This window comes from Lissotriton helveticus, chromosome 11, assembly GCF_964261635.1.
Source record: "Lissotriton helveticus chromosome 11, aLisHel1.1, whole genome shotgun sequence".
Taxonomy (NCBI): domain Eukaryota; kingdom Metazoa; phylum Chordata; class Amphibia; order Caudata; family Salamandridae; genus Lissotriton; species Lissotriton helveticus.
In genome coordinates this window covers 441,235,186-441,260,956 of record NC_136072.1, presented here as the reverse complement: position 1 = coordinate 441,260,956, position 25,771 = coordinate 441,235,186, and the positions used below count along the sequence as shown (strand labels likewise).

The 25,771-nt window shown below is 45.6% G+C and overlaps 1 protein-coding gene across 1 annotated transcript in view; it reads right to left on the bottom strand.

The window, feature by feature from the left end:
• CUL3 (cullin 3) overlaps positions 1-25,771 on the bottom strand; it is a 580,651-nt gene that overhangs the window by 250,036 nt on the left and 304,844 nt on the right. The window contains exon 10 of the mRNA XM_078665956.1: positions 24,683-24,790. Within this exon, the coding sequence (XP_078522082.1) occupies positions 24,683-24,790 (108 nt within the window). The remainder of the gene's footprint in view (positions 1-24,682; positions 24,791-25,771) is intronic.

Here is a 25,771-nt window from a genome sequence, read left to right as displayed (position 1 = left end):
ATATAGCTACTGATCAACACATGCAGCAGTTTACAGAACAACAGACATAATGATGCACAAATTAAGACAGTTTAGTCACTAACCCATGCACTCAGTGAGACACATTTAATCACTCACTCATACAGTCAGTCATGCACCTACTAAATCCTTCGTCCAGACACTTACACATCCACTCATTCTTCAATATGTAAGACATATTTAAATTTTACAGAAACAAAAAATCACTGGATGTTGTTATCAGTGATGTCATCAGTGATGTCATTTGAGATGTCATCAGTGATGTCACTGACCATGTCATGAATGATGTAATATGTGACATCATCAGCAGTGGATTGCGGGTGCGCGATATATAGTTAGTGCAACTAACTATATATGGAATTTCATTGGTTTTATGTCAATAAAATGTCCAGCTAACTATATATGGTCTCTAACCTATGGTTTTTTCAGTGAATATATATATATATGTGTATATGTATATATAGATATGAAAATAGCACTTAAAGCTCCCGCTTAAATCCCGCCTACGATTACTTTGCAGAGGAAAAAAAAAAAAAAAAGGGAAAACAAGCTTCCTTTTTCTCTGTTTTTTTGGAAGGCCTTGTTTTTCCCTACTTCCTCATAGATCAATATACTCCTATAATAATAGGTAGCAGTAGTAGCCTATGGATGGGCTGTAGGCGGGCGTTAACCTGGCTAAAGACCAAGCCAGAGTAAACATGGGGGGGTTTCCTGGGGTAAGGGCGGGGGGGGGGGGGGGGGGGGGGCGGTAGAATGGAAAAAAAAAATCCTCATTTGTGCTCCTCAACTGTTGGCTTAAATATCCAACATTACGATTTTTACTAAAACAGGCTCTTTTCATGTTAGGTCTAAGAAAATTCCATATAAATACAAAAAAAACGAAGGGTGTCAGGGGAAGATACAAACTATGACATGTACTAAATTTTTGTCCTGGAACGTAAATGGTCTGCGCGTGAGAGGAAGACGTGAGCGAATACTACAATATCTGAGAGACTCACCGGCGCAGGTCATTGTGTTACAGGAAACACACCTTCTCAAAACAGAGGCAAATATTATATTAAGGAAACCTAGATGGATCGATAAATTTTGTTCCACAGACCACAACGCTAACATAAGAGGAGTAGTGTTCATCTTTAAAAAATCTGCAGAGGCAGAAATATTAGAGAGCAGGGAAGACCAATCAGGGAGATGGCTAATGATAAGAGTTTCGCTTGATGGTCATACTAGAATTTTGGTGGGTTACTATGGTCCAAATTCGGATGACCCATCATATCTAGATGCAATAAGGACTCAATTACTAACAGTGCAAGAGCCAATAATCTGGATGGGTGATTTTAATATTGTGCTCGATCCCAAACTAGATAAATCAATAAGATCTAAAAATATTGGCTCGATTAAATCTAGAGAAACACTTAAAGCAAGTATGACACACATGGGTCTGGCTGATCTTTGGAGAGAAAAAGTGGGTAAAAAGATTGGGGTGTCCTATAGGAATAGTAGGTTTAAACATAAATCCAGAATAGACTATGCCTTTTTTAGTTATTGTCTAAAAGACACCTTAGAATCAATAGAATATCTACCATCACATCTGTCAGACCACTCGGCGTTAGAATTTACTCTTAAGTCTGAAACCTCTGTCAAACACCCTTCATGGTCCTTTGATAGGACACTCCTGCTTGAAGAAGAGGAAATCAACTTCCTAATTAAGGAATCTATAACCTTCTTCGATCTAAATAGAAATTCAGCCACCCCAACAATCATCTGGGAGACATTTAAAGCGTTTTTAAGAGGGCAAATTACCATCAGAGCCTCCCATAGGCGGAAGTTATACTTTGACAAGATAAATAGAATAGAACAAGACATGAAAACCTTAGAGTCAAAAATGGCTTTGTCACCAAGAACAGCTGAAGAACAAGAACAAATGGCTGAGTTGAAAGCGGAGTTAGAATATACACTGCAGGAGAGAATAAACAGAAGGTGGGAAGCGAGTAAATCTTCTCAATTTGAGTTTGGAGAAAGTGCAGGAAAAATTCTGGCTAGGAAAATCAAATCTGACAAGGCCCTAAACTACATCAGGGAAATTAAGATAGAAGGTGAGCCAGAGACAAGAACTACCACTCCTGAGATAGGGAGAGCATTTCTTGAATTTTTTCAGGATATTTACAAAGAGGATCTCCCCGATGACTCAAACGCAAGAAATAGCTGGTTGGAAGCTATTACATTACCAAACTTCTCAACAACTCAGAGCAGATCATTAGAATCAGTCATCACACAAGAGGAGGTGAAAAAAGCTATCACTCAAATTAAGAAAGGCAAAGCGGCAGGCCCGGATGGGTTGCCGGGAGAGATCTACAAAACACTTGAGAACGCCATTGTACCAGTACTAATCGAACTCTTTAATGGCATTCTATTGGAGGAACAGCCTATGCCTAAATCTTGGGGTGAGGCCACAATTGTTCTCATCCCAAAACCAGGGAAATCTCCATTAGAGTGCGGGTCATACAGACCAATATCGTTACTTAATAACGTTTATAAAATTTTCACAACTGTAATTGCCACAAGACTGGCTAGCGTTATTGGGACCGTAATCCACCAAGATCAGAAAGGATTTATTAAGGGACGACAAATAGCTGAGCTAACGCGTGAGCTAATAGGGGCTATAGACATTGCTACCGCTTTCTCTCACCCCTTGGCCACCCTGACTCTAGACGCAACCAAGGCGTTTGATAGAGTTAACTGGCTCTACCTTAATGACGTTCTAAAAAAATTCAACTGTGGTGAAGGGTTTTGTAGAATGATTAATCAGCTATACAACTCACCGTCAGCTAGGTTGCTGGTTAATGGGTCCTTGACCGAAGCATTTAATATCACAAGAGGAACAAGGCAGGGCTGCCCGCTTTCCCCTCTCCTATTTGATTTATACATCGAACCCTTTGCCCAGGTGTTAAGGGAAGAGGCGAATATATCATCTTTCTGTTTCGGAGAGTGGGAAAGACGGGTAGCACTATATGCAGACGACATATTAGTGTTCACAGCTGATCCAGTTAAGGCATATCCAGTGGTTATACAACGCGCTGTAGAATTTGGCCAGGTCTCGGGATATGACAAATTCGAGTAAGAGCGAGATCATGGCATGGAACCTACCCAATTTAGATCTTGGGATTAATATCTCATCCTCAATGCGATATCTGGGAATCAAAATAACTCAAGACGTGGACACCCTTGTACAAGCTAATTTGGAAAGAATACATAGTGAAAGCAAAAGACTTATGAAATCTTGGACACATTTGCCTCTCTCTATAACAGGAAGAGTAAACTTAGTCAAAATGTGTATCCTCCCAAAATTCACCTTTCTTTTTAACACTATCCCAATAACTATGAACACAAAAATGATGGAAAAGGGTCAAAGAGAAATCAATTCATTTATATGGAATTACAAGACCACAAGAATATCATGGAAAAAGCTCAGAAGAAGAAGAGAAAAAGGGGGCCTTGCACTACCGGACCTAATGTTCTACTCATGGGCCTTTCAGATGTCCTATTCTAGAATGCTTCTTAAAATGCCATCTAATCTACCTAATACATCCATGTACGGAGCCATGCTAAAGGGGACAAATCTTGCAGCAGACGGCTTTATGTTTAAGTTTGGAAGTCAGACATTCTTCAAAAATATAAAATTGAAAATATTACACTCATGGGCCAAAAACTGGCTTAACATCAGGAAAAAACTGGGATTATCTTACTACTCAAACTATGCCCCAATATGGGACTCTCCAGGGCTACCCCTATGCCTGAAAGATAATTTGTCCACTATAATAGAACAAGCAGGCATCAGTAAATGGGGCCAACTATTTAAAGAAACAAAACTCATAACTTGGGACGAGCTATATGAGCAGGTAGGCCCTGGGCTTTCCAGATTTAAATATATTCAATTGGATAGCTGGGCAAGATCTGAAACCCGTAAAGACAGCAACATTGGAAAAATTAGCAAAACGGAACAACAATTGGTAGAACGACCAACTGGAGGAAAAGAAGTAGCTAGATGGTACTGGCTTCTGTTGGAGGAAAGCGAAGGGGAGTTTAAACTCCCGGATGAGCTATGGGGGACAGAAATCGGGACTCCATGCGAGGAGAGGTGGGTAAACTCTTTTGAGATATTACGCAATATCGTAAAGCCTTCTTGGCTTGTACGAAATCACATTTTTTCTGTACATAGGGCATATTTAACACCACGGAAACTCTCTAAATATCAAACAGGCAAAAAATGTAATAAATGCAACTTAGCAGATGCATGTGATATACATATGTTCTTAGAATGTCCTAATATAACAAAATTTTGGGAAGACGTGAAAAACACTTTAAATTCCATACTAAACACTTCCTTGTCAATAACTCTCCCACTTGTCATCTTTGGGACAGAAGGCAATATCACAGGCAAGGAAAAGTCATTTCCTTTTTATGCAATTTTGTTGGCGAGAAGACAGATTTGTATACAATGGGTAGAGAAGACACCTCCTTTACACTGTTCATGGCTTACATCATTATACAAGATTTCCAAAAGAGACCTAAAGAGATCTGTAAATAAGAGAAAGTTGGCATTCTGGGATCTCTTGACCAACTGGAGATGATCCGGGGTTTTTTTTTTTCTTTTTTTCTTTCCCCGGGTCCGATGATTATGCCATCTTTACTCTTCTGGACCAAAGGCTAGGACAGTTCCGAACAAGGTCCGGCAGGTTGAAACATACCTAGATGGAGTCAAAAGAACGCACCCCTAACTGTTTTTTTCTCGACATATATCTCCCACCAATAGTACATATCACGTCAGCAATGTCGTGCAAGGTGGTTGGTATTTCTCGTCGGAGGGGAAGGCAGATGAGGACAAAAAAAATAAAATAAAAAATAAAAATAAAAAAAATACACCCAGACCAATGTGGATTTGTCCCGGGGAGGAGCACTGCCCTAAATCTGCGTAGGTTGAGCCAACTGATGACACTGACTGATAGAGAGGGAGGAAATGAGGGGTGCATATCCTTGGACCTTCGACAGGCCTTTGACTCACTGCGATGGGACTACATGTTCGCAGTGCTAGCCAGATTCGGCGTTCCTTCCGAATATATAGCATGGGTGAGACTGCTTTATCACGACCCCACAGTGCGCGTCAAGACTAATGATTGTATTTCTGAACACTTGGACATAGCAAAAGGTACTAGGCAGGGCTGCCCACTATCGCCCCTGCTCTTTATCATCCCCTTAGAGCCCCTCTTAAGAAAGGTACGGACTATGGCGATGCATAGAGGGATAACCGACCTTCACACCCATCATATCATCTCCGCTTACGCGGATGACATATTATTGTTTCTTAGGGATGTGACGGGCCCTCTAGCGCCGCTGCCAGATATATTTAGGGATTTCCGGGACCTCTCGGGCCTTACGATTAATGAACAAAAGTCATATGGATACTACTTCCACAGGCCCCTTATGAATTCCCATTTGCAGTTTATGCCGTACAGCTTCAAGATCGCGCCTGAGACTTTTAAATATCTGGGTATACAGATTTATAGGCGACCGCAGGACCTACTAGAGGGTAATCTCTGAAAGGCCCTTAGTACCCTGAGGACACAAGTTAGCTTCTGGACCACGTTACCACTCTCAGTGGCGGGTAGAATCACGATCTCAAAAATGGTGGTACTGCCCAGCTTGATATACTATTTCACAAATTTACCTATATTGATACCCATGCCCTTTTGTAAGGCACTCAACACGATATTGACGGAGCTAGTGTGGGGCACGGGCCGGAGACGAATCAGTCTAGCGAAATTGCAACTGCAGACAGACGGAGGCGGGTTGGGAGTCCCAGACCTGATTGCGTATGGGTATGCATGCCAATTACAATGGCTGGCCTACTGGCTAGCGGGACGCAACCTACACGAAATTAATATGACTGACTCAGATAGAGTTCGAAGGACTATACGCCAGTTGCTGCTCCCACGGGCCAAGACACCAAACACTGCCCCACCTCTACTCAGGCTAGCGCTTAGACACTGGAAGGCGGCGGTAAGATACACTAATAAAACTTCCACATACGTGCCCACGATACCACTGCTGGGGATACCCCTGGGGACAGGTACATTCACGGAACGCAGACTAAAAGTGTGGCATGATGCGGGTGTGCTACAAGTTGGGGATTTTTTCTCAGATGGGATCCTACTGACATATGCGGACGTTACCAGCCTACACCACACCCCGAGAGCATTATTCCTCACGCATGCACAGTTGACACGTTACATCACCACGCACTGGGCTAGAGATGGACAGGTACCACCCACAAACACATTGCTCACAATGCAGTACCTGATGGGAACGGGCAGCCACCTGACGAAATGGCTGACGAACGGAATACGGGTGGGCAGAGCGACGTCATTGCAGCCACTCCGTTCCCGATGGGAAGTTGACGCAGGCAGGGCTCTCAGAGACAAAGAATGGGAAAGAGTGCTAAAATACCCAAAAAGAGTGGCGCGGAGCCCAAAGTTTAAGTACATTCAGTTGATGATCGTCCACAGAGCATACTTAACTCCGCACAGGTTACATGTAATGTTCCCTGAGGCGACAAATAACTGCCCTAGATGTGGTCGGGAGGACGCAGGTATTTTACATATGTTCTGGGACTGCCCCAAGCTTGGACATTACTTGTCAACAGTCCACGGAATTCTAACAGCGGTAGCGCCGGGTAGGCCGTACACCTTGTTATATGGACTCTTGGGCCTGGGACACAGCGAAAAGAAGAGGAGTGTGGCCTCTTGGTTTGCAGATTTAGCTCTGCTACTGGCGAAGCGTGCAATAGCGATGAAATGGAAATCAATTAGGCCACCTGATATCGAGACCTGGCAAGGGGAGGTACTGAGGTGGGGGAAGGCGGAAGGTCTGGAGCTACAAAGGGAGGAGCGCAGAGGGCTTAGAAGGACACACATTTCTCTAGACTGGAACTCAATTCTGTTAAGAGTTTGAAACGCGAGCCTCAACATCCATTGAGTAGGTGCCTAGGACACATTAATATCTGACTTCATGCACATGAGCTCGCAGATGGGGAACGCTGTTGTGAGAGTAGTGCAGCCTGCATCACTGACCCGTACACAAGAGGGATTGCAGAGACTGTTACTACTATACGTTCAATGAACACTGTGAGAGACGCGAAGTTGACTATGAATAATACTAATGCTAATATACAACCATAAGACATTACCTACGAGAGCTGAGAAGATATGTCTGCAAGTGCTGGAGGGGGGCAAGTAGTAGTTCTGAGTGTTCGTTGGGGATAGTGGTGGGAAGGCGTTGCTGGTCCTTTTGGACTTGTCGGCGGCTTTTGATACCGTCCCTCACTGCCGTCTTCTCGCTAGACTCCATGAGATTGGATTAAGAGGGACGGTATTCAATTGGCTGAAGTCCTTTTTGACCGACCGCCAACAACTGGTCTGGGCCCCCCCTTTCTCAGCAGCTGTTCCTCCTCTGGCCGCTGGAGTTCCCCAGGGGTCGGTGCTGAGCCCTACCCTTTTCAATGTTTATTTATCTCCTCTGGCGGAACTGGCTGAGTCGCACGGAGCGCGTATTGTGTCGTACGCTGACGACACGCAGCTCCTTTTCACCTGCGATAAGAACGCTGATTTTGGCGGCCAGGAGGTGTCTTGAGGCCATTTTTCTTTGGTTTCATGAGAATCAGTTAAAATGCAATTCGGACAAGTCCGAGATTATTTTCTTTGGCTGTCCTCCCGATATCCATTGGAAATCCTGGTGGCCGTCCGACATGCATCCTCCTGCATCATCTACTTCAGTAGCAAGAAACCTAGGTGTAAAGATCGACACTGGCTTAACTTTTAAGCCCCAGATTCTCAGCCTAGTTGGCCAGTGTTTCACCATGTTGCGCACCCTGAGGAAATTTCTTCCGCTCCTTTCTCAAACTCACAGGAGAATTACGGTTCAGGCATTGATTGGATCCAAACTCGATTACTCCAACATCCTATATTTGGGTGTCCCGGAGTACCTTCTGGAACGCCTACAGACAGTTCAGAATTCAGCAGCGAGGGCCATCTTTGGCCTTAGCCGTAGGGCTCACACCTCAGCTCTCCTCGATTCGCTGCTCTGGCTGCCGGTGCGGAAGCGCATCCATTTTAAAGCCCTGACCATGGCCTTCAAATCCTTGCATGGCATTGGCGCTGTATATCTCAGGAAAAGAGTGAAATTTTACCACCCTTCCAGATCTCTCAGTTTGGCCTCTCAAGCCCTGGCCATTATCCCAACCATCAAACGTGCTCGCATTGGTGGTCGTTCCTATAGACTACTGGCGCCAAAACTCTGGAATAAACTTCCTCTGTCTCTTAGAAAGTTAGACAATCTGCTGGCCTTCCGGAAGGAACTAAAGACCTGGCTCTATGGCTTATAGTTTCTTACTACCTGGTCTCTACACTACGGATCTGTTAGCGCCGGGACACTCTGCCCGAGTAGCTGTGCGCTCTATAAGACACCCATTTAACATAACATAACATAGTAATAGATATAAAGTGAAAATTGCAGTATACTGCTTATTGTGTACAACATGTAATAACACAATGGAATGATAATGTCTTTTTGAATCTGTGAATAACACTGAAGTATTACTGCACCAATAAAAACAATTTGCAAAAAAAAAAAAAGGCTTAATAGCCAAGGGTAGAGACATGGGAGCGCCCGGCCCAAATGGGAAACCAAGGATATTGTACAAACACAACGCCGTCTTTTGGAGCAAGGCCCTATTACCAGTCTTCAAGGGCTTAAACACCATAGTCACCATTCCAGAATCCTGGAAAGGATCAATTATTAGCCCAATTTTTAAACAAGGCATAAGAAACGACCCAAATAACTACCGACTAATTGCCCTTCTTGATGTAGACGCCTAATACTATTGCGGAACACTCCTGGAGGAGCTATCATCCTGGGCTTCAGATAACTTCATTATCCCCACTAATCAAACTGGGTTCTGTAGCGGCCAAGGATCTACAATTAATATACTGGCTCTCACGTTGTTAATGGATGTAGCCAAAGTTTCAGAAATGCCTCTCTTCCTGTGTTTCATTGACTAAACAGCCGCGTTCGACCATGTCGATCGTTCCAAACTTTGGGAAAAACTGGAAAACTGGGGTATACTAAACACATTTTTGGAACGGCTAAAACAGCTGCACACAGACAGATGGATCAGGGTCAAACTAGGCGCAGGGTCACACATCTCAAAACGAATCATGACCTCAAAAGGCCTCAAGCAGGGGTGTGTACTTGCCCCGATCCTTTTCAATCTCTTCTTGGTCGCTCTATCTGGGGAGCTGGACCGTTGTGCATCCCATGCACCAAAATAAGCTAATGTCAAACTTGCTATATGCTGATGACTTGGTTTTAATTAGCCGGACACCAATTGGTCTACAGCACCTATTAAATACAACAAGCAGTTTTTCTAACCGGAACTTTCTTAAAATAAACCTCAAGAAGACCAAAATTATGGCAGTCAATTACCATAAAAAGAAGATTAACAGCTGGTTCCTTGATGGCCAACGCCTGGATCAAGTAAAAAGCTATAAATACCTGGGAATATTAATGGATGACAAATGCTCTTTCAAACTTCAGTTAGAGGCCATGCAAAGATAAAGGACCACAACGTATTTATCATTGAAGTCACTGAAGAGACAGCTACCCGATCTTACGCTTGATCCCTTTTTACAGGGCTTGAGGGCTAAATTGCTGCCGACACTGACATACGGGAGTGAGACCCTAAAAGGTAAAGATGCAGCAGCTTTAGATGTCATAATAGCCAATTCCTATAGAGCTATTTTCCATCTCCCTTAATATGTCTCCCCGGCTAAAATCCGTCTAGAATTCGGGATTCAAAGTCAAGCGGTGGAAAGAAGGAGCACCTACGTTAAATGTTGGCACAAAAACCGAAATGCTGAGGCAGGATCTTTAAATTCCCACCTTTGGAAAGCCCTGCACAATCAAGAAAAAGGTCCAGCAAGGGATTATTTGTTTGAATCCATTGAGCTACTGGGCCTGTCCGAACTCTGGGCCGTTCCAATGAATCATCTATCCTTTAAAAAAGCAGTGAGAAAAACAACATCTATGCTATCAGTTTTAGAAGATAAAGCAATTATTACTAAGAAGGCACACTGCTGGATAGTGCTCAGTGACTATGTAAGGCCAAAACCCCAGGCCTACTTGAGTGCTGGAATTAAGATAAGCAGGAAGGAAAACTTTCTAAGGTTGCGCTTGGGGGTAATTGCGATCAAACCCCATCTTCCACCATGGGAACATAAAGGAGGCACTCAGACTTGTTGTCTATGCGGAAGTGGGAAGGAAGACATCCTTCACGTCATCTGCAACTGCCCCAACTTAAAGGACATAAGATGCACTTTGTTACGTCCTTTTTTTTTGGTATTACGGCACCAAGACCTGTAGGCAGGCAGTGAAGCTTTGCTTTAACCCCATTGACGTCCAGCTCAACTATCGGCTAACAAAATCTTTTGAGATCGCAACTAAGAGGCTTAAAACCCTGTCCCTACCTGAAACAGGCTAATATGCTTTTTGAATGTAATACGAACGGTCTATCTTGTTTTAGTTGTACTTGCACTTTAATCTTCAACCCTCTAACAAGGACAATGGACTTGGTTAAGTTGTGCCATTCGCCCTGTGTAGTTGTGGCAGCTATTGTCAGTTAGTACTATTTGAGATGACTATGAGAATCTCCTTTAAAAAAAACAGCTAAATTGTATAAATTAGGAATATGCAATTGATGACCTTGTTTTATACTATGTGGTTTTTAATCGCTTTTAACTGCATTTATCTGTGGACATGGGAATAGTTTTTGTTTTGTATTTGCAAAGATTTTAATTAATCAAGCAAAAATAAATATCTATCTATCTAACCTTCACGGTTCCTAGTCCGTTGGCTAGAGAGCCCCCACAAAGGGCCATCTTTGATTTAGTGAGCTGTCCTGGTTGCTCCAGACATGCTCCTACTCCTCTCCAAAGGAGGAGTCCCCCAGACCTTGCTGGTCTGCATCGAAGCCAATCTTGTCATCTTGCGTGGATTGCTGTTGCCAAGGCTTGTTGAGTCCAATCCGGATTCCAACAACGCAGTCAACTAGATTCTTTGTGGGACAGCTCGAATCCAGCTCCTGGCCGTCGTCGACGCCTCCTGGTCCTCGTGGCTGAAGAGTCAAGCTTCACCTGTTTCACCTGAAATCACCCGACATCGGCTGACATCTTCTCCTCGCCATCCTGGTCATTGGCTAGTGACCCAGACTCTGTCTCCTCTGCTTTCAGGTTCTTCACATCTCCGATCCACCCGGACACTATTCCTCTGGTGGCCTGCAGCATTTCTTCGCAGCTCTCCAGGAATCGACGACGAAACCAGACACCAAAATACACCTGTGCACCCGGCTTCCCTGGGTGAGGTAACAAGAGTACTCCGGTGCTCCCGTGGGTCTTGACTTTCGAAGTGTCCTAGTCTAAAAGGGTTCCATCGTAGTTCACCTAGAAGTGCCCATAATCTTTAAAATTGTAACTTGTTGGTTCTACATAGAAAGTCAATGGTGATCTGCGGCTGTGTTTAAACACTGCACGCGTCCCCCGTGGGCCTCCTGCATTCCAACCTTAGGACGTTATAGGTAGCCCCAGCGGTTCTACAGGACCTAGGCCTGCTTTCTAACCCTCACGTGGTTCTTATACCACTATTTTAGTATATGGTTTGTGAGGCCCCTAGGGCATAACGTATACTCTGCAACTTATCGTATGCTAATTAAGTTCCTTGTATTGTACTTTTACCTCTGACCTCATAAAGAGTCCAGAGGGGTTGTGTTTAGAATAAATACATATATATTTGATATATACCTTGTGTGGTGTGCTTTCATTTGATAACTCAGGAGATTATAATTGGTAAAACAACTAGCTTAACTCGCCTCTAAGTCTTAGCCTGAAGGCTTGCTTTCCACAGCTACCACTAGGATAGCTTTCTATAAGGTTGACTTTACAACCTACCATCAATAAGGGTCGTTTGGACTGGTGCAAGGTGCCCACTAGAATAGTGGACATCATATACCAGGCCAACTTCTCACAAACATCACAGCAAACGAAGGCCTGTTCTGAAAGTTGGAATGAAAGGCCAGATATTTTGTCGTTGAGCTCTGGACCATTGCCGCTGACAGCAATTTATACCCAGCTAAGGATTTTACAGTTGTAGGAAGATTCAGTTCCGAGCATAGGTGTCCCCCAGATGCTGGTATGAGGAGGAAGGTGAGTGAGGAGAAACGAGGCTGCTACGCAGCAGGGGTTGTGGAGCCAGAACCCTGCAAAGACTGGCTGCTGTGCACCAGGACTCTGTGATGGCTGGAGCAGAGGGCAACCTTTGAATAGGGAATGCCTTTGTTACAAAATGTAGACGGCGGCGAGCTGGACGTGCAAATCCCTCCCCGGGTATAAGAAGCGCTGGCGCAGAGGCACTGGTGTAAAATAAATATATAAACTGAGCGAGGCGTCCCTAAAGTGGGCAAGGCGCTCCGATGTAAAGTAAAATATAATACAAGCCGCTTATGAACACACTGGATGACGTCGGGACCTGCAAAGACAGGCTGCTGTGCACCAGGACTCAGCGAGTGCTGGAGTGGAGGGCACCATTCAATTGGGAATGCCTTTGGCATAAAATGTAGGCGTCGAGCTAGACATGCAAATCCCTCTCCGGGTAGAAGCAGCGCTGGTGCAGGGGCACTGGTGTAAAATAAATAAATAAACGGAGCGCAGTGTCCCTTAAGTGCGCACCGCGCTCCGATGTAAACTGTGAATTATTTGGCCGCACATGCAGAGGTCTGCAGCGTCCGGGAACGTATTTTCTCCTTCCCGACTATAGGAGCGGTTTTGGTTTAATGAAAAAAGAACGGGGACGTCGACCTCCATCAGTTTCCCCACTTAGACCTTATGCCCATGTAAAAAAATATGCGGCCGCAGAACGGCATTATGCCAGTGCCCCAGGTTGTAGACACGCTGTCTAGACTACTAGTTGGCGGATGCATAAATAATGTAGCATGGAATTGCTGTGATCGGAAGCCCTTCTAGATCGATGCGTTAGCTGAAAGAGCTGTGACTTTTGTAGCACAACATAAGCTTTAGACTTTGGCAAAGGCAGCAGCGTGTTTATAATTGATTCGCGCTTTCAATTTAAGTGAAATCGAGATGCAAAAATAAAAACGCGTCTGCCTTTGCCAAAGGGGGAATGATTAAAAAAAAAATAGTGTGTAGCAGCTAATTAGGAGACACTGTCTCCCACCGCCAGTAAGAGATCCAATCCCGCTGGGCGTGGTCCAAAGGAGACAGGGTGGCAACAAGCAGTGTGCGACATGCCTTCAGTGCAATCATTGTAGTGCCTTTGGCATAATTTGTGACGCCAAACGACGCGCACGAATCACAACTGAAGGCGGAGCTGGGACGAGGCTTCTGGAATCGTATTGTATGACGAGAGCAGCGCATGCGCTGCTTAAGTCGGGCCGAGATGTAAACAGGAGATCGGAGCCTCCTTAGAGAACGTTTTTTAAACCAACTGAAGGATGAGAAGGAAGCCAGGGCGCTGGAGATCTACACTAACAGATCCTTTTTCCCTCTGAAAACTGTAACAGGCATTGAACCGTACCTCACAGCTGTTAAGACATCCTTGGGACAGATCATTGCTTACAAGATTTTGGCTTGGTTCTATCCATACAATGATCTGTCCCTCCCGTGTCAGTTTGATCTCCATGCACTTTTAGTTTGTCCCTGTGACGGTTGCTCCCCTCAAACCCGACACATCTGGTTTTTATCTGTAAATAATAATAATTTGTGCATTAACAGTATTTAATACCACTTTTAAAATCCTGGGGCTTTGTCTAATTTCGGCCTGCCTTGTTACATTTACAGCTATTACCTGATCATGTGGTTAAGCTAGCGGTTATTTCCAATTTAAAAGGAGCTCCATCTTGGAATTAAATTATGAGGGCATAATTTAAAATGATTTGATAGATAGGTTGGCCTGTTTTCCTCTAAATTGTACCTACTGTTTATAGAATGTGTGATCTGCGCGCAATACGGTGGCCTGTTTATTTTAATGTTTTTAATGTATTTATGTGGTTATGTTTTTATCTTTTATGATTATGACACAATCAAATAAAGATGTATTACTTACTAATTACACTGTTTCTGTACTCTACCCTGCGCCACTACACTATGCCAATGCACTATACTCTACACCTCTCTACACCACTACACTGCGCCACTGCAATCTACCCTGCACCACTTCACTCTATTCAACGCCGTTGCACTCTAAGCCACTGCACTCTATGCCAATGCACTCTACATCACTTTACTCAAAACTAATACACTGTACGCCAGTCTACAAAACCCGCCACTATACTCTGCAACACTACACCACACTACTCAATTCTGCACCACTACACTCCATTGTAATCTAAGCCACTGCATTCTGCCCCACACCGCTGCACTTTACACCACACTACTATACACTACTGCACTCTGTCTAATCTGCAACACTGCAATCTCTGCCCCTGCACTGTACTATGCACCATTCTACACCACTTCAGTCTATGCCGCTCTGTGCCACTGCACTCTATGCCACTGAACTCTACTCCACTCTACTGCACTCTGCACCAATGTACTGTATGCCACTACCCTCCTCTCCACCACTGCACTCTAAAAGCCTGCACTCCACTGTGAAACGATCTACTCTATGTCACTGCACTCTATTCCACTCTGCCACTGCAGTCTACCCTGTGCCATTTCACGCAACTATTCTACGCTGGTGCCCTCTATGCCACTGCACTTCATGCCAATGCGCTCTACACCACTTTACTCAAAACCAATACACTACGCCACTCCACACCACTGCACTGTATGCCACTATTCTCTACTCTGCAACACTCTACGCACTCCACTCTGAAACAATCTACTCTACGCTGTTCTACTCTAAACCACTGCCCTCTACGCCAATTCATTCAACACCACTTTACTCAAAACCAATGTACTCCGTGCCTTTAAGCTCTCCTCTGCAACTCTATGCCACTATGTTCTACGCCCCTGCACTTTATGCGGCAGCACTTTACTCTATGCCACTGTGCTCAAAACCAATGCACTCTATGCCGCTGCAATCTACATCAACTACTCTGCACCACTGCACTGTGCCACTATACTCTACGTCACTGAAATGTATGCCACTCTTTTCTACTCTGCACCACTGTACTCTCCAAGACAGCACACAAAGTCACTGTACGCTACTCTGCACCACTCAAAACCACGCCTCTACTGCACTCTATGCCAATTCACTGTACACCACTATATGCTATGCCACTCCTTGCCATTCTAATCTATTCTGCACCACTGTACTCTACACCACCCTACTCTACTGCACTTCATTCTGCACCACTCCACTCCATTCCATTCTGCTGTAGGCCAACACACTCTACGCCACTATACTTTAATCTACGACACTCCCCGCCACTATGCCACTCCACAACACTACTCCACTCTATGCAACTTCCTCTATGCCACTTTACTTCACTCTATTTTACCACACACTACTCCACTCAATTCCACTCCACTACTCCACTCTAGGCCACTCCACTATGCTCAACACTCTATCCACTCTATGCCACTACACTCTCATACACTGCTCCACTCACGGCTCTACTCTACAGCACTATTCCACTCAAAGCAACACCCTCTACGACATTCCACTCAAGACACTACTCCCTCGACAACACTAGACAACACTACACCACTCCATGCCACACAAGTTCACTCCACTCAACAACACTCCATTTTGTGACACTCCATACCACTCTCCTTTACCCCACTAACTTTTAGCCATGCTGAACAGCAGCCACGCTTGTGTACAACATGACTAAAACATACTGAGCTATTGGCTTTGCAAAAGCTTGTTATCCAAAAGCCTAATTGACAACCACGGTTTGAGGGGTTTTAGTTTAAACTACGGTACTGGTTTGTATAGCTACTCGTAAAATGAAAACCTAGCTGATAAACCACCACACACTTCACACCATTCAGGATTGTTCATAAGGAAATGGAACACTTGAAATAGACCTCTGGGTAGACATTGCATTCTGAATGAGTTGGTATTTAGTTCATTTAAATGTAGAAGGGTTGGGGCAGTTCCGGTGCCGCTTGGAATGTTGTTCGAGATCCTGGTTTATAAATGAAGGGTTGGCTATAATTGTTTCATTTTTGGCAGCTTTTAGTTTCCAATCTAGCACTATCCTGGCTTTTTGTTGTCCACCAGAGATGGCTATTTTATCTGACGGGTAAGCAAATGATGTAGACTTGGAAGTTCAGCCACTCACGTTCCTTTAGGTAGGCCTCATGTGGCTGGAAATGGCGGGTGACAAGATAGGATGTTGTAACCTGGGGTAGTGAAGACTTCTACCATGTATGTGAATATTAATGTGAGCCATGTACGTGAGATAACGTGTGTTCAGGTTGTGTGACTACAGCTGCAATGTATGGTGCATGAAGGACTAGACCGAATGTGCTAATTCGAATGAATTGGAGGAATTTTTCTGTTGTGTATGCCTCTGTTACTCAGAGAAATTTACAAAAAAGTTCTTGATGTTTGCTGTGAGTCTGTGGCATTTGTGATTACAAGCACTCGATGAGTGTTGTATGGGATGTGGTGCAAGACAGGTGAGGCAAAGGGGTATATAGATTACTGGAGAGGGTAGTGCTTCTGGCCATATGTCCTTGTCCAGTCATAGAAAAAGGCCTAAACTGGCAATGCCCATGTCCACAATGGGCCTCGCTGTTTACGCCTGGCAAATGGGACATCCCGAAGGAGTGACAGAAGACTGTGACAACAAGTGAAGAATGGGCTGATGAAGCGCCTCTGAGGAGGTACACAGGTCGCATGGCTTTGGAGAAGGTGCTTGTGGGAGTGAGCTAATGGACTACTTTTAGATTGGTTTGTGGCTTATAATGAATATGCTACTTACCAGTATGCATCTGTTCTTGGCATGTAGGGCTGCTAACATTCATATCTATAGCATAGATCGCCGCCTAGTGTTGGGTCCGGATGATTGCACATTGTTGTCCTGGAAGAGTCTTCGAAGTATCACGAGATAGGTGGCTCCTCCCCTGGACTACAGTGCGCATGGGCATCGACTCCATCCCCAGATTGTTTTTAGCCATTGTGGCAAAGATGGAGTATGATCGTGTAAGTGATGTCCATGCTAATGATTGAATGCAAGAAGGTCTGCAGCCGCTACAGGCGCCGGGGAGGAGGGTGGGCGATATGAATGTTAGCAGCCCTACATGCCAAGAACAGATGCATACTGGTAAGTAGCATATTCAGTTCGAGGCATGTGGGCTGCTAAATTCATATCTATAGCATAGAATACATAGCAGTCCCTCCATTAATGGCGGCCGCCCGTGCCGGCTGCAGAAGTCTGAAAAAGTGTTTTGAGAACAGCCTGTCCAACAGCTGCCTGCTGTTTGGAATGCACATCTACACAGTAATGTTTGGTAAACGTATGTGGTGTAGACCATGTGGCTGCTCTACAGATGTCTTCCAAAGGGATGTTACCTAGGAATGCCATGGAGGCCCCCAACTTGCAGGTGGAATGGGCTCTGGGGGGGGACCGTTAAGGTGCGCTTAGCTTTCTGATAGCAAATCTGAATACACTTAACGATCCACCTGGCTATTCCTGCTTTGGAAATGGGGTTGCCTTTGTGCTGTGCAGAGAAGGCAACAAAGAGTTGCTGTGTCTTTCTAAAAGGTTGTGTTCTGTCAATATAGTACATTAATGCCCTTTTGACGTCTAGTGTATGGAGCATTCTTTCTGCTACAGTTTCTGGGTTTGGAAAGAATGCGGGCAGTTCAATGGTTTGATTGACATGGAACTGCGACACCACCTTAGGAAGAAACTTGGGGTTAGTGCGGAGCACCACCCTGTTGGAATGAATTTGTATAAATGGCTCTTGAATCGTGAGCGCTTGTAGCTCACTAACGCGTCGTAAAGACGTGATGGCAATGAGAAAAGCGACTTTCCATGTGAGGAATTGAATCTCACATGAATGTAGAGGCTCAAAGGGTGGACCCATCAACCTGGTGAGGACCACGTTGAGATTCCACGCAGGAGCTGGTGGGGTCCTGGGAGGGATGACCCGTTTCAGCCCTTCCAGGAAGGCTTTAATGGCAGGCACCCTAAAAACAGAGAGATGCTGCCTGTTTTGAAGATAAACTGCTATGGCGGATAAGTGTATCCGAATGGAAGCGTATGCTAGATTGCATTTGTAAAGATGTAACAAGTAGCAGATGATGTTAGGAATGGATGCATCTAGCGGGTTGATATTGTGTTCTGTACAGTAAATGACAAACCGCTTCCACTTTGCTGCATAGCAAGCTCTGGTAGTGGGCTTTCTTGCCTCCCGGATGATGTCCATGCATTCAGGAGGCAAATTAAGGTAGCCAAACTCTAAGACCTCAGGAGCCAGATCGCCAGATTGAGCTGTTGCGGATCTGGATGCTGAATGTCGCCATGGTCCTGCGTCAATAGCTTGGGTGTGAGGCACAGCCTTTGTTGCGGTACCACGGAGAGTTCTAGAAACGTGGTGTACCAAGGTTGGCGTGCCCACGTTGGAGCAACCAGGATGAGCGTCATCGAGTGTTGCTTTAGCTTTCTTGCCACCAGCGGAATGAGAGGCGCTGGGGGAAAAGCGTACGCAAATCTGCCTGACCAGTTCATCCATATCGCATTGCCCTGCGACTGTGGGTGAGGAAACCTGGCGGCAAAGCTTTGGCATTTTGCGTTTTCCCTTGTGGCAAAGAGGTCTATCTCTGGATGACCCCACTGCTGGAAGTACGGGCGGAGTACTGATGGATGTATCTCCCACTCGTGCATTTGGTGGCTGTATCTGCTGAGCAGATCCGCCATCTGATTGTCCTTGCCCGGGAGGTGTTCCGCCATGAGGAAGATGTTCCTCTGAATGGCCCACTTCCACATGCCCTGAGCCAGATGAGACAGCTGTGGAGAGTGTGTACCTCCCTGCTTTTGTATGTAGTACATGGCCGTCATGTTGTCCGTCCGGATCAACACGACCTTGTTGCACAGATGTACTTTGAAGGACTTGAGTGCCATGAAGATTGCCATCAGTTCTAGGTAGTTGATGTGCATCTTCTTCTGTTGCGGTGTCCATAGTCCCTGCACCGTGTAGTGGAGCACATGAGCTCCCCATCCCTGGAGAGATGCGTCCGTCGTCAGGGTAATCTGTGGCACAGGCTCTTGGAACGGTCGGCCCGTGCAAAGGTTGCGTGGATTCCACCAATGCAGAGAGCTGTATGCCCGACCGGTCACCAACACTAGGTCTTTCAACTGGCCATGAGCCTGAGTCCACTGACGTGCCAGGCATTCCTGGAGCGGACGCATATGCAACCTGGCGTGCGGGACTATAAAGATGCAGGAGGCCATCATGCCTATCAACTGCATGAACACTCTCGCTGGGAGGGAGTGTTGCGGTCTGAACCGTTGGATTAGCGACTGGATGTTGTCGATCCGTGCTTGGTTCGGCTGAGCCGTGGCAGTCAGAGTATTTATTGTCGCACCCAAATACTGCCGCACATGGGCTGGCAGGAGGTGCGACTTGGGATAGTTCAGGGAAAACCCCAGACCATGAAGAAGGTGAATGGTGTGAGACATGTCTGTGGCGCACTGTCGCTCCGACTTGGCTTGAACGAGCCAGTCGTCTAGGTAAGGGTAGACATGTATGTTTTGTCTCCTGAGGTGCGCTGCTACTGTTGCCAGACATTTGGTGAACACTGTGGGCAGTGGTCACTCCGAAGGGGAGAACCTTGAACTGGTAATGCCTGTTTTGTATGGTGAACCTGAGATACTTTCTGTGGGAAGGATGGAGTGGTATGTGGAAATAAGCATCCTTGAGGTCCAAGGTTGCGAGGAAGTCTCCCTGGTTTAGTAATGGAAGAACCTGTTGCAGTGTTAACATGTGGAAGTGTTCTGAAAGAATGTACTGGTTTAGAGGCCTGAGGTCCAGAATCGGTCCGAGTGAGCCGTCCTTCTTTGGGATTACACCCCTGTGCCTTCCTCCTCCACCGGCACGAGCTCTATAGCGCCTTTTTGCAGCATTACAAGAACTTCCTGCTGCAATAAGTGCAAGTGCTCGGCTGACATAGGACGTTGTCTTGGGGGAATGTTGGGGGGAGTGGATGTTAACTCCAAACAATAGCCGAACTGGATAAGTTGCCGTACCCACCTGTCTGTGGTGATGGACTGCCAGACAGGGAGGAACCGTTGTAGTCTCCCCCCGACAGGTGTTGGATGGTCGGGGGGCAGTGACAGGAAGTCACTGTTTGTTGGAGGCAGAGGAACGGGAGCTGTTGTTGCCTCTTCCTCTGCCTTTGGCACTGTTTCCCCGGTACCCTCCTCTACCTTGTTTGGGGTACGAGGATTGCGCCCCACCCTTGTTGTAGGGCGTTTGCTGTGCCAAGTGTCCTCTGGTAACACCTCGATTGCCTGAGCGACGAAAAGTGTTCCCACGGAATTGCTGAGACTGGAGAGCACCCATGGATTTGGCCGTCTCCGTATCTTTCTTGATTTTCTCGAGGGTGGTGTCCACCTCTAGGCCAAATAACCGGTCTGGATTAACAGGCTGGTTAAGGATAGCTGTCTGAATCTCTGGCTTGAACCCTGAGATGCGGAGCCATGCTTTACGCCTCAGCATAACACTAGTGTTTATCGCCCTCGCTGCTGTGTCCGCAATGTCGAGCGCACATTTTATCGCAGCGTTGGAGATGAGCTTGCCCTCCTGTATAAGCATCTCAGCTCCCTCCTTAAACTGGTCTGGAAGGTGTTGCAGCAGTTGTTCCAGGGTGTCGTAGTGCGCCCTATCGTATCTGGCCAGCAGAGCCTGTGTGTTTGATATGCGCCAGATGTTTGCTGCCTGAGCTGCCACCCTTTTCCCCGATGCCTCCAGCACTTTGGACTCTTTATCCGGGGGAGGAGCTTCACCCGTTGTTTGAGAGTTTGCCCTCTTGCGGGCATTTGAGACCACCAAAGAGTCTAAGGGCAACTGGCCCCGGATGTAGGTTGGGTCGCCAGGCGCGGGCCTGTATTTTTTCTCTATCCTGGGGTTCACCACCCTCGCCCTGGTGGGTTCCTTGAAAATGTCCGTGGCATGTTTAAGGACCCCTTTTAGCATAGGAAGAGTTTTCACAGTTTTTTCCGCTGCAGAGAAAGTGTCAAATAAAATGTCATCCTCCACAGGGTCAGCATGCATCTCTACTTTATGATTTGTAGCTGCCCTCTCAATTAAAGCATTAAATGCCGCAGAGTCTTCTGTGGGAGAGGTTTTTACACCATAAACCTGAGTGTCCTGGAGAACCTGCTGGTCTCCGTGATCACCAGTGGCCATCCAGGAGTCCTGCTGATCATCAGTGTCTGTGTTTGCAGGAAAGTTATACTCCTGATCTTGTTCACCTTCATCTCCTTCTGAGCAAGTGGGTGAAGGTGTTGCCCCTCTCCTAGTCTGTGGAGGAAGTTGTTCAACTAGCACTGGAGTATCTGGTGCTGGTCTTTTCCGTTTGAGAGGAATTACAAACGACTCCAGAGGCTGTGAAGTAATTTTCCTCTTGTACAGCGTGAGTTTCCCTGTGTCGGCATCGATAAAACGCGCTGACTGCTCCTCCAGTAGAGGTTGTCGAGGACCGAGACATGCGCCGGAAACTGTGGAGTCCTTGGTCACCAAGCGTGGTGCAAAGGCCTTCGGCGCCACCTTAGGCGGTAGAGTGTAGAGTATCGGCATCGAAGTCTTCTTCGGTGGGGCCAGCGGTTGGGGTGCTGAAGGTGTGCTCGGCTCCGACGCCGACGCCTTGTCCCGTATCCGCTTTAGGGAATCCGAGACCTGCTTGGTAAACGAAGCGGATGGTTTCGTCGACCCGAGTGATGACCTCTGTCCACCTCCATGGGAAGAGACGAGCGTCGTTGATGGCTGTTTGGCCGCCGAAGGCGCAGACGTTTCTTCGACCACTGCGCTACTGTCACCGACCCCAGCCGCAGGCGCGGACGTCGACTTCTTCGGATCGACTGCCTTTGTTTGTTGCTTCGGGACTCCAGACTGTTGCTCGGTGCCCGTCGCCGACTTTGACTTCGACCCGGCCACCTTGCTCGACACCCGCTCGAGCACACCCTTTGAGCTTGGTTCCTTGGTCACTTTCGACACCTTTGCTGGGTCGCTAGCTTTAGAAGGTTTTGAGGTGTCCGAAGACGACGGCGTCGATGGCGGAGCAGGCGTCGTCAGTGTCGATGGCGTGTCGGCCATCTATGTTTTCGTCGATACCGATGTTGTGAGTTTCGGTTTCGATTTCTGTTATGGCGGCTCCCCTGAGGTGTCGGACATCTTCGTCTTCGTCGATACCGATTGTGAGAGTTTCGGTTTCGATTTCTGTAATGGCGGCTCCACTGAGGTGTCCGTAGCCGGGCCGGAAGGCGGGGCCGTGGATCGAGATGGAAGGTCGTGGGTAAGGCCGCGTGGCGATCCCGTGACCTGGGCCATTGTCAGAGTACGAACGGGGCATAGCTCATCCTCCGAGCTATCTTCCACGGCCCCATATACTTCTTCGTAGTCCCCTACCTCTTCGACGTTTTCTTCCAGGTCTAGAGCCACGACATCTGCCTCGGATTCGGGCTGGACCTCCGCCGATGAAGGTGAAACTTGTAGTTGAAGTACTTGTACTTCTGCTTCGGGGTCTTCGAAGATGTCGTCCGGCGCCGGGGCCGACCGCTATGCTGCGAGGCGCGCCACGCGCCGAAGCTTGAGAGTCTTCTTTGACCTGAATTTGGAACAGGCCATACAGTTGGTCTCGTTATGGTCCGGCGACAGGCATTTATTACACACAGGGTGTACGTCGATGTGTGGGTACTTCGAGCCACACACGGGGCACTTCTTGAATGGACTTCGTTCCATGTCGTCTAAGTCTTGCTGCGTTCACAGGGGCTCGACGACCGAAGAGTCACCCGACACCTCAGCTATCCGACTCGACGAGTTGGAGTGTTCACGAGACCGAACGCGAACAATACCGACGGGATAAGCGAAGGCCTTTTGGCCTTGAAAAGAGTGTTTTTTATCGATTCCGAACAGGAGACGTCGAAATCACATCCGAACCCAATGGCGGAAAAAAACAATCTGGGGATGGAGTCGATGCCCATGCGCACTGTAGTCCAGGGGAGGAGCCACCTATCTCGTGTTACTTCGAAGACTCTTCCAGGACAACAATGTGCAATCATCCGGACCCAACACTAGGCGGCGATCTATGCTATAGATATGAATTTAGCAGCCCACATGCCTCGAACACTTCCATTTACAGTGGCACAGCTCTGGGATTCGTTGACTAGGCCAATGTGGCAGAGACAAGGCAAGTTGCAGCAGAACTGGACACCAATGAGTTGCAGTAGATTATGGGAAGAGTGGCTGCTCTGCTTCGACAGTGACTGGCGATTCTAAACTTTCTTTTGTTGCCCGAAGGCTGTGAGGTGTGATTATTGGATACTAACTCCACAGGTCATAAACATCAGGCTGCAGATGGTGAACAGTGATCATCATCAGTTTATAGTTACTCTTTCACACTCCCTCTCTGCTTCTTGCTCTAATTCAATCAGCTTCACTTACTGTGGTTAAATTTTTAGGTTTCTGTCATTCATTTTCTTGGTCTTTCTCCTACTTCTCTCTCTGTAACTCTAAAATGTTTCTCTCTTTTACTTACTCTTACTGTCCATTAAGACATCTAGATTTGTTCGATAAGGCTTTACATTTTTCGACTGTTCAATAGGAACATAATATGTTTTACAATATTAACTTCGGGTATCCAGTTAAAACCATATATATGCATAAAACAATAAAAAACAAAGGTATACAAATTGTCATCTAATACAAAACCACAAAGCAGACTTTGGATGCAACTCATTTCTTATAATACTTCACAATGCTGGACAAAAAAATACTGCTCATTCAAAACACATTTTTAACATTGCTCCACCAAATAAAGAAGAGGTCGACTTTCAGAAAGGCAAACCCTCAGAAATACAGAAACCTTAATCTTTTTGCACAGACTCACCATCACCAGTTAGCCAGATTGCTATTGCAGCCAATGTGGCTCAATTGATTGTCAAGCATGGAAGACTACTTGTATTAGTAACACCCAGGGATTACTACATTGTGGGACTACTATAAAGTGGAACTCCCCTGTCTCTTCATTAAAAGGAATTCTGACTTTATACTATTTAAACAGAAACTCAACACTGGGCTATTCCTGAAACATTCTGACTGCCATAAAACCACAGTACCAGGTACAAGACTATGATCACTGCTTTTTTGAAGTCACATTTTTGCTCCATCCTTTGCAATAAGAGGGTATTATTTTCTTGTTCCAAACGCAATTATACAATCATGTGGTGACACGTGATGCTGTAAGCAAAATGAATACATACATTAATATATACAGGCAGGATTTTGAAGCAAAAACAATGGCTGAATGTACTGTTCCATACGACCTCAAAAGCAATAAACACAATTATCGTAAAGAAAAGGTCTTGTACCCCAGTGGTCTGTAGATGCTGTCTAAATTCATCCATAGTGGTGTTTGAGATACTCATGTCTCTGAACATTCCTTCCAGTTTAGAAGTGAACTGGCAGCCACATTCAGTCTGAAAAAAAACATTATGTATAGCAGTTAAATATTTTTGTAACAGGTTCATGCTGTAGTGCATTCACTACCATGTATCTAAAAGATTATCTAAACTGTCAGACTACGACACAGATATATACATGAATATCTTTTTTTTTAGAAAAATCAATATAGAAACTGTACAGTTTGGAGCTAAATAAGCACATTTTCGAAATACCACATTACGAAATAATTTTTCCTCTGCCCAAAGCTAAGTAAAATATATACAATTTTAAAGAAGGAAATAGAATTTTATAGATTTCGGTTTCTTATGGACTGGAGAAATTATAATTAAAAAAAAATAAAGAATGTAGGTGAGAAATAAACTTGTCTGTGTTGATTTGATAAAGCAACGCAAATTAGGTCCTTAATGGCAGTGAAGAGGAATAGTGAATAGTGTAAAATAAAATATTTCTTTCTGCACATAAAATGGCTGAAGTGGTTGGTTATGTTAAAGAGACCTGCAATCCTATAAGTGCCAGAAAGAAATACAAACCTATTGTCAACTTTTGTTGACAACAAAACTATAAAAGTCTCCATATGCTATTCTGAAATTAGTCAAGGTATTCAAGTCTTTTCCCCAAAAACCCTTTCCAGCAAATCCTGGGCAAGGTAGGCTGAATCCACGGCAAATATTCAGGATAGCCACTAACAATAGTATGTAAATGCTTTCCATTTTGATGAAATGACTGAAAATATGGTTTCAAAATATCCTTGTGCACCAGGTGTAACTTCAACAAAAAAAAGAAAATAAAAAAAAACACAGAAGAACAAGTTACTTAATAAAATTAAAAAATTCTAGACACTATTTGCCCTCCAGACTGCCACTGCAAATAAGGCATTTTCTTCCGTTGGTGTCCCAAGTGGCTAGCAAAGCTGTGTCAGGGAACGTGTCAAATCCAGTAGCATTCTATAACCTCTTCAATGCGTCGGATAGCCCCGGCCATCCGACGTCACTGTG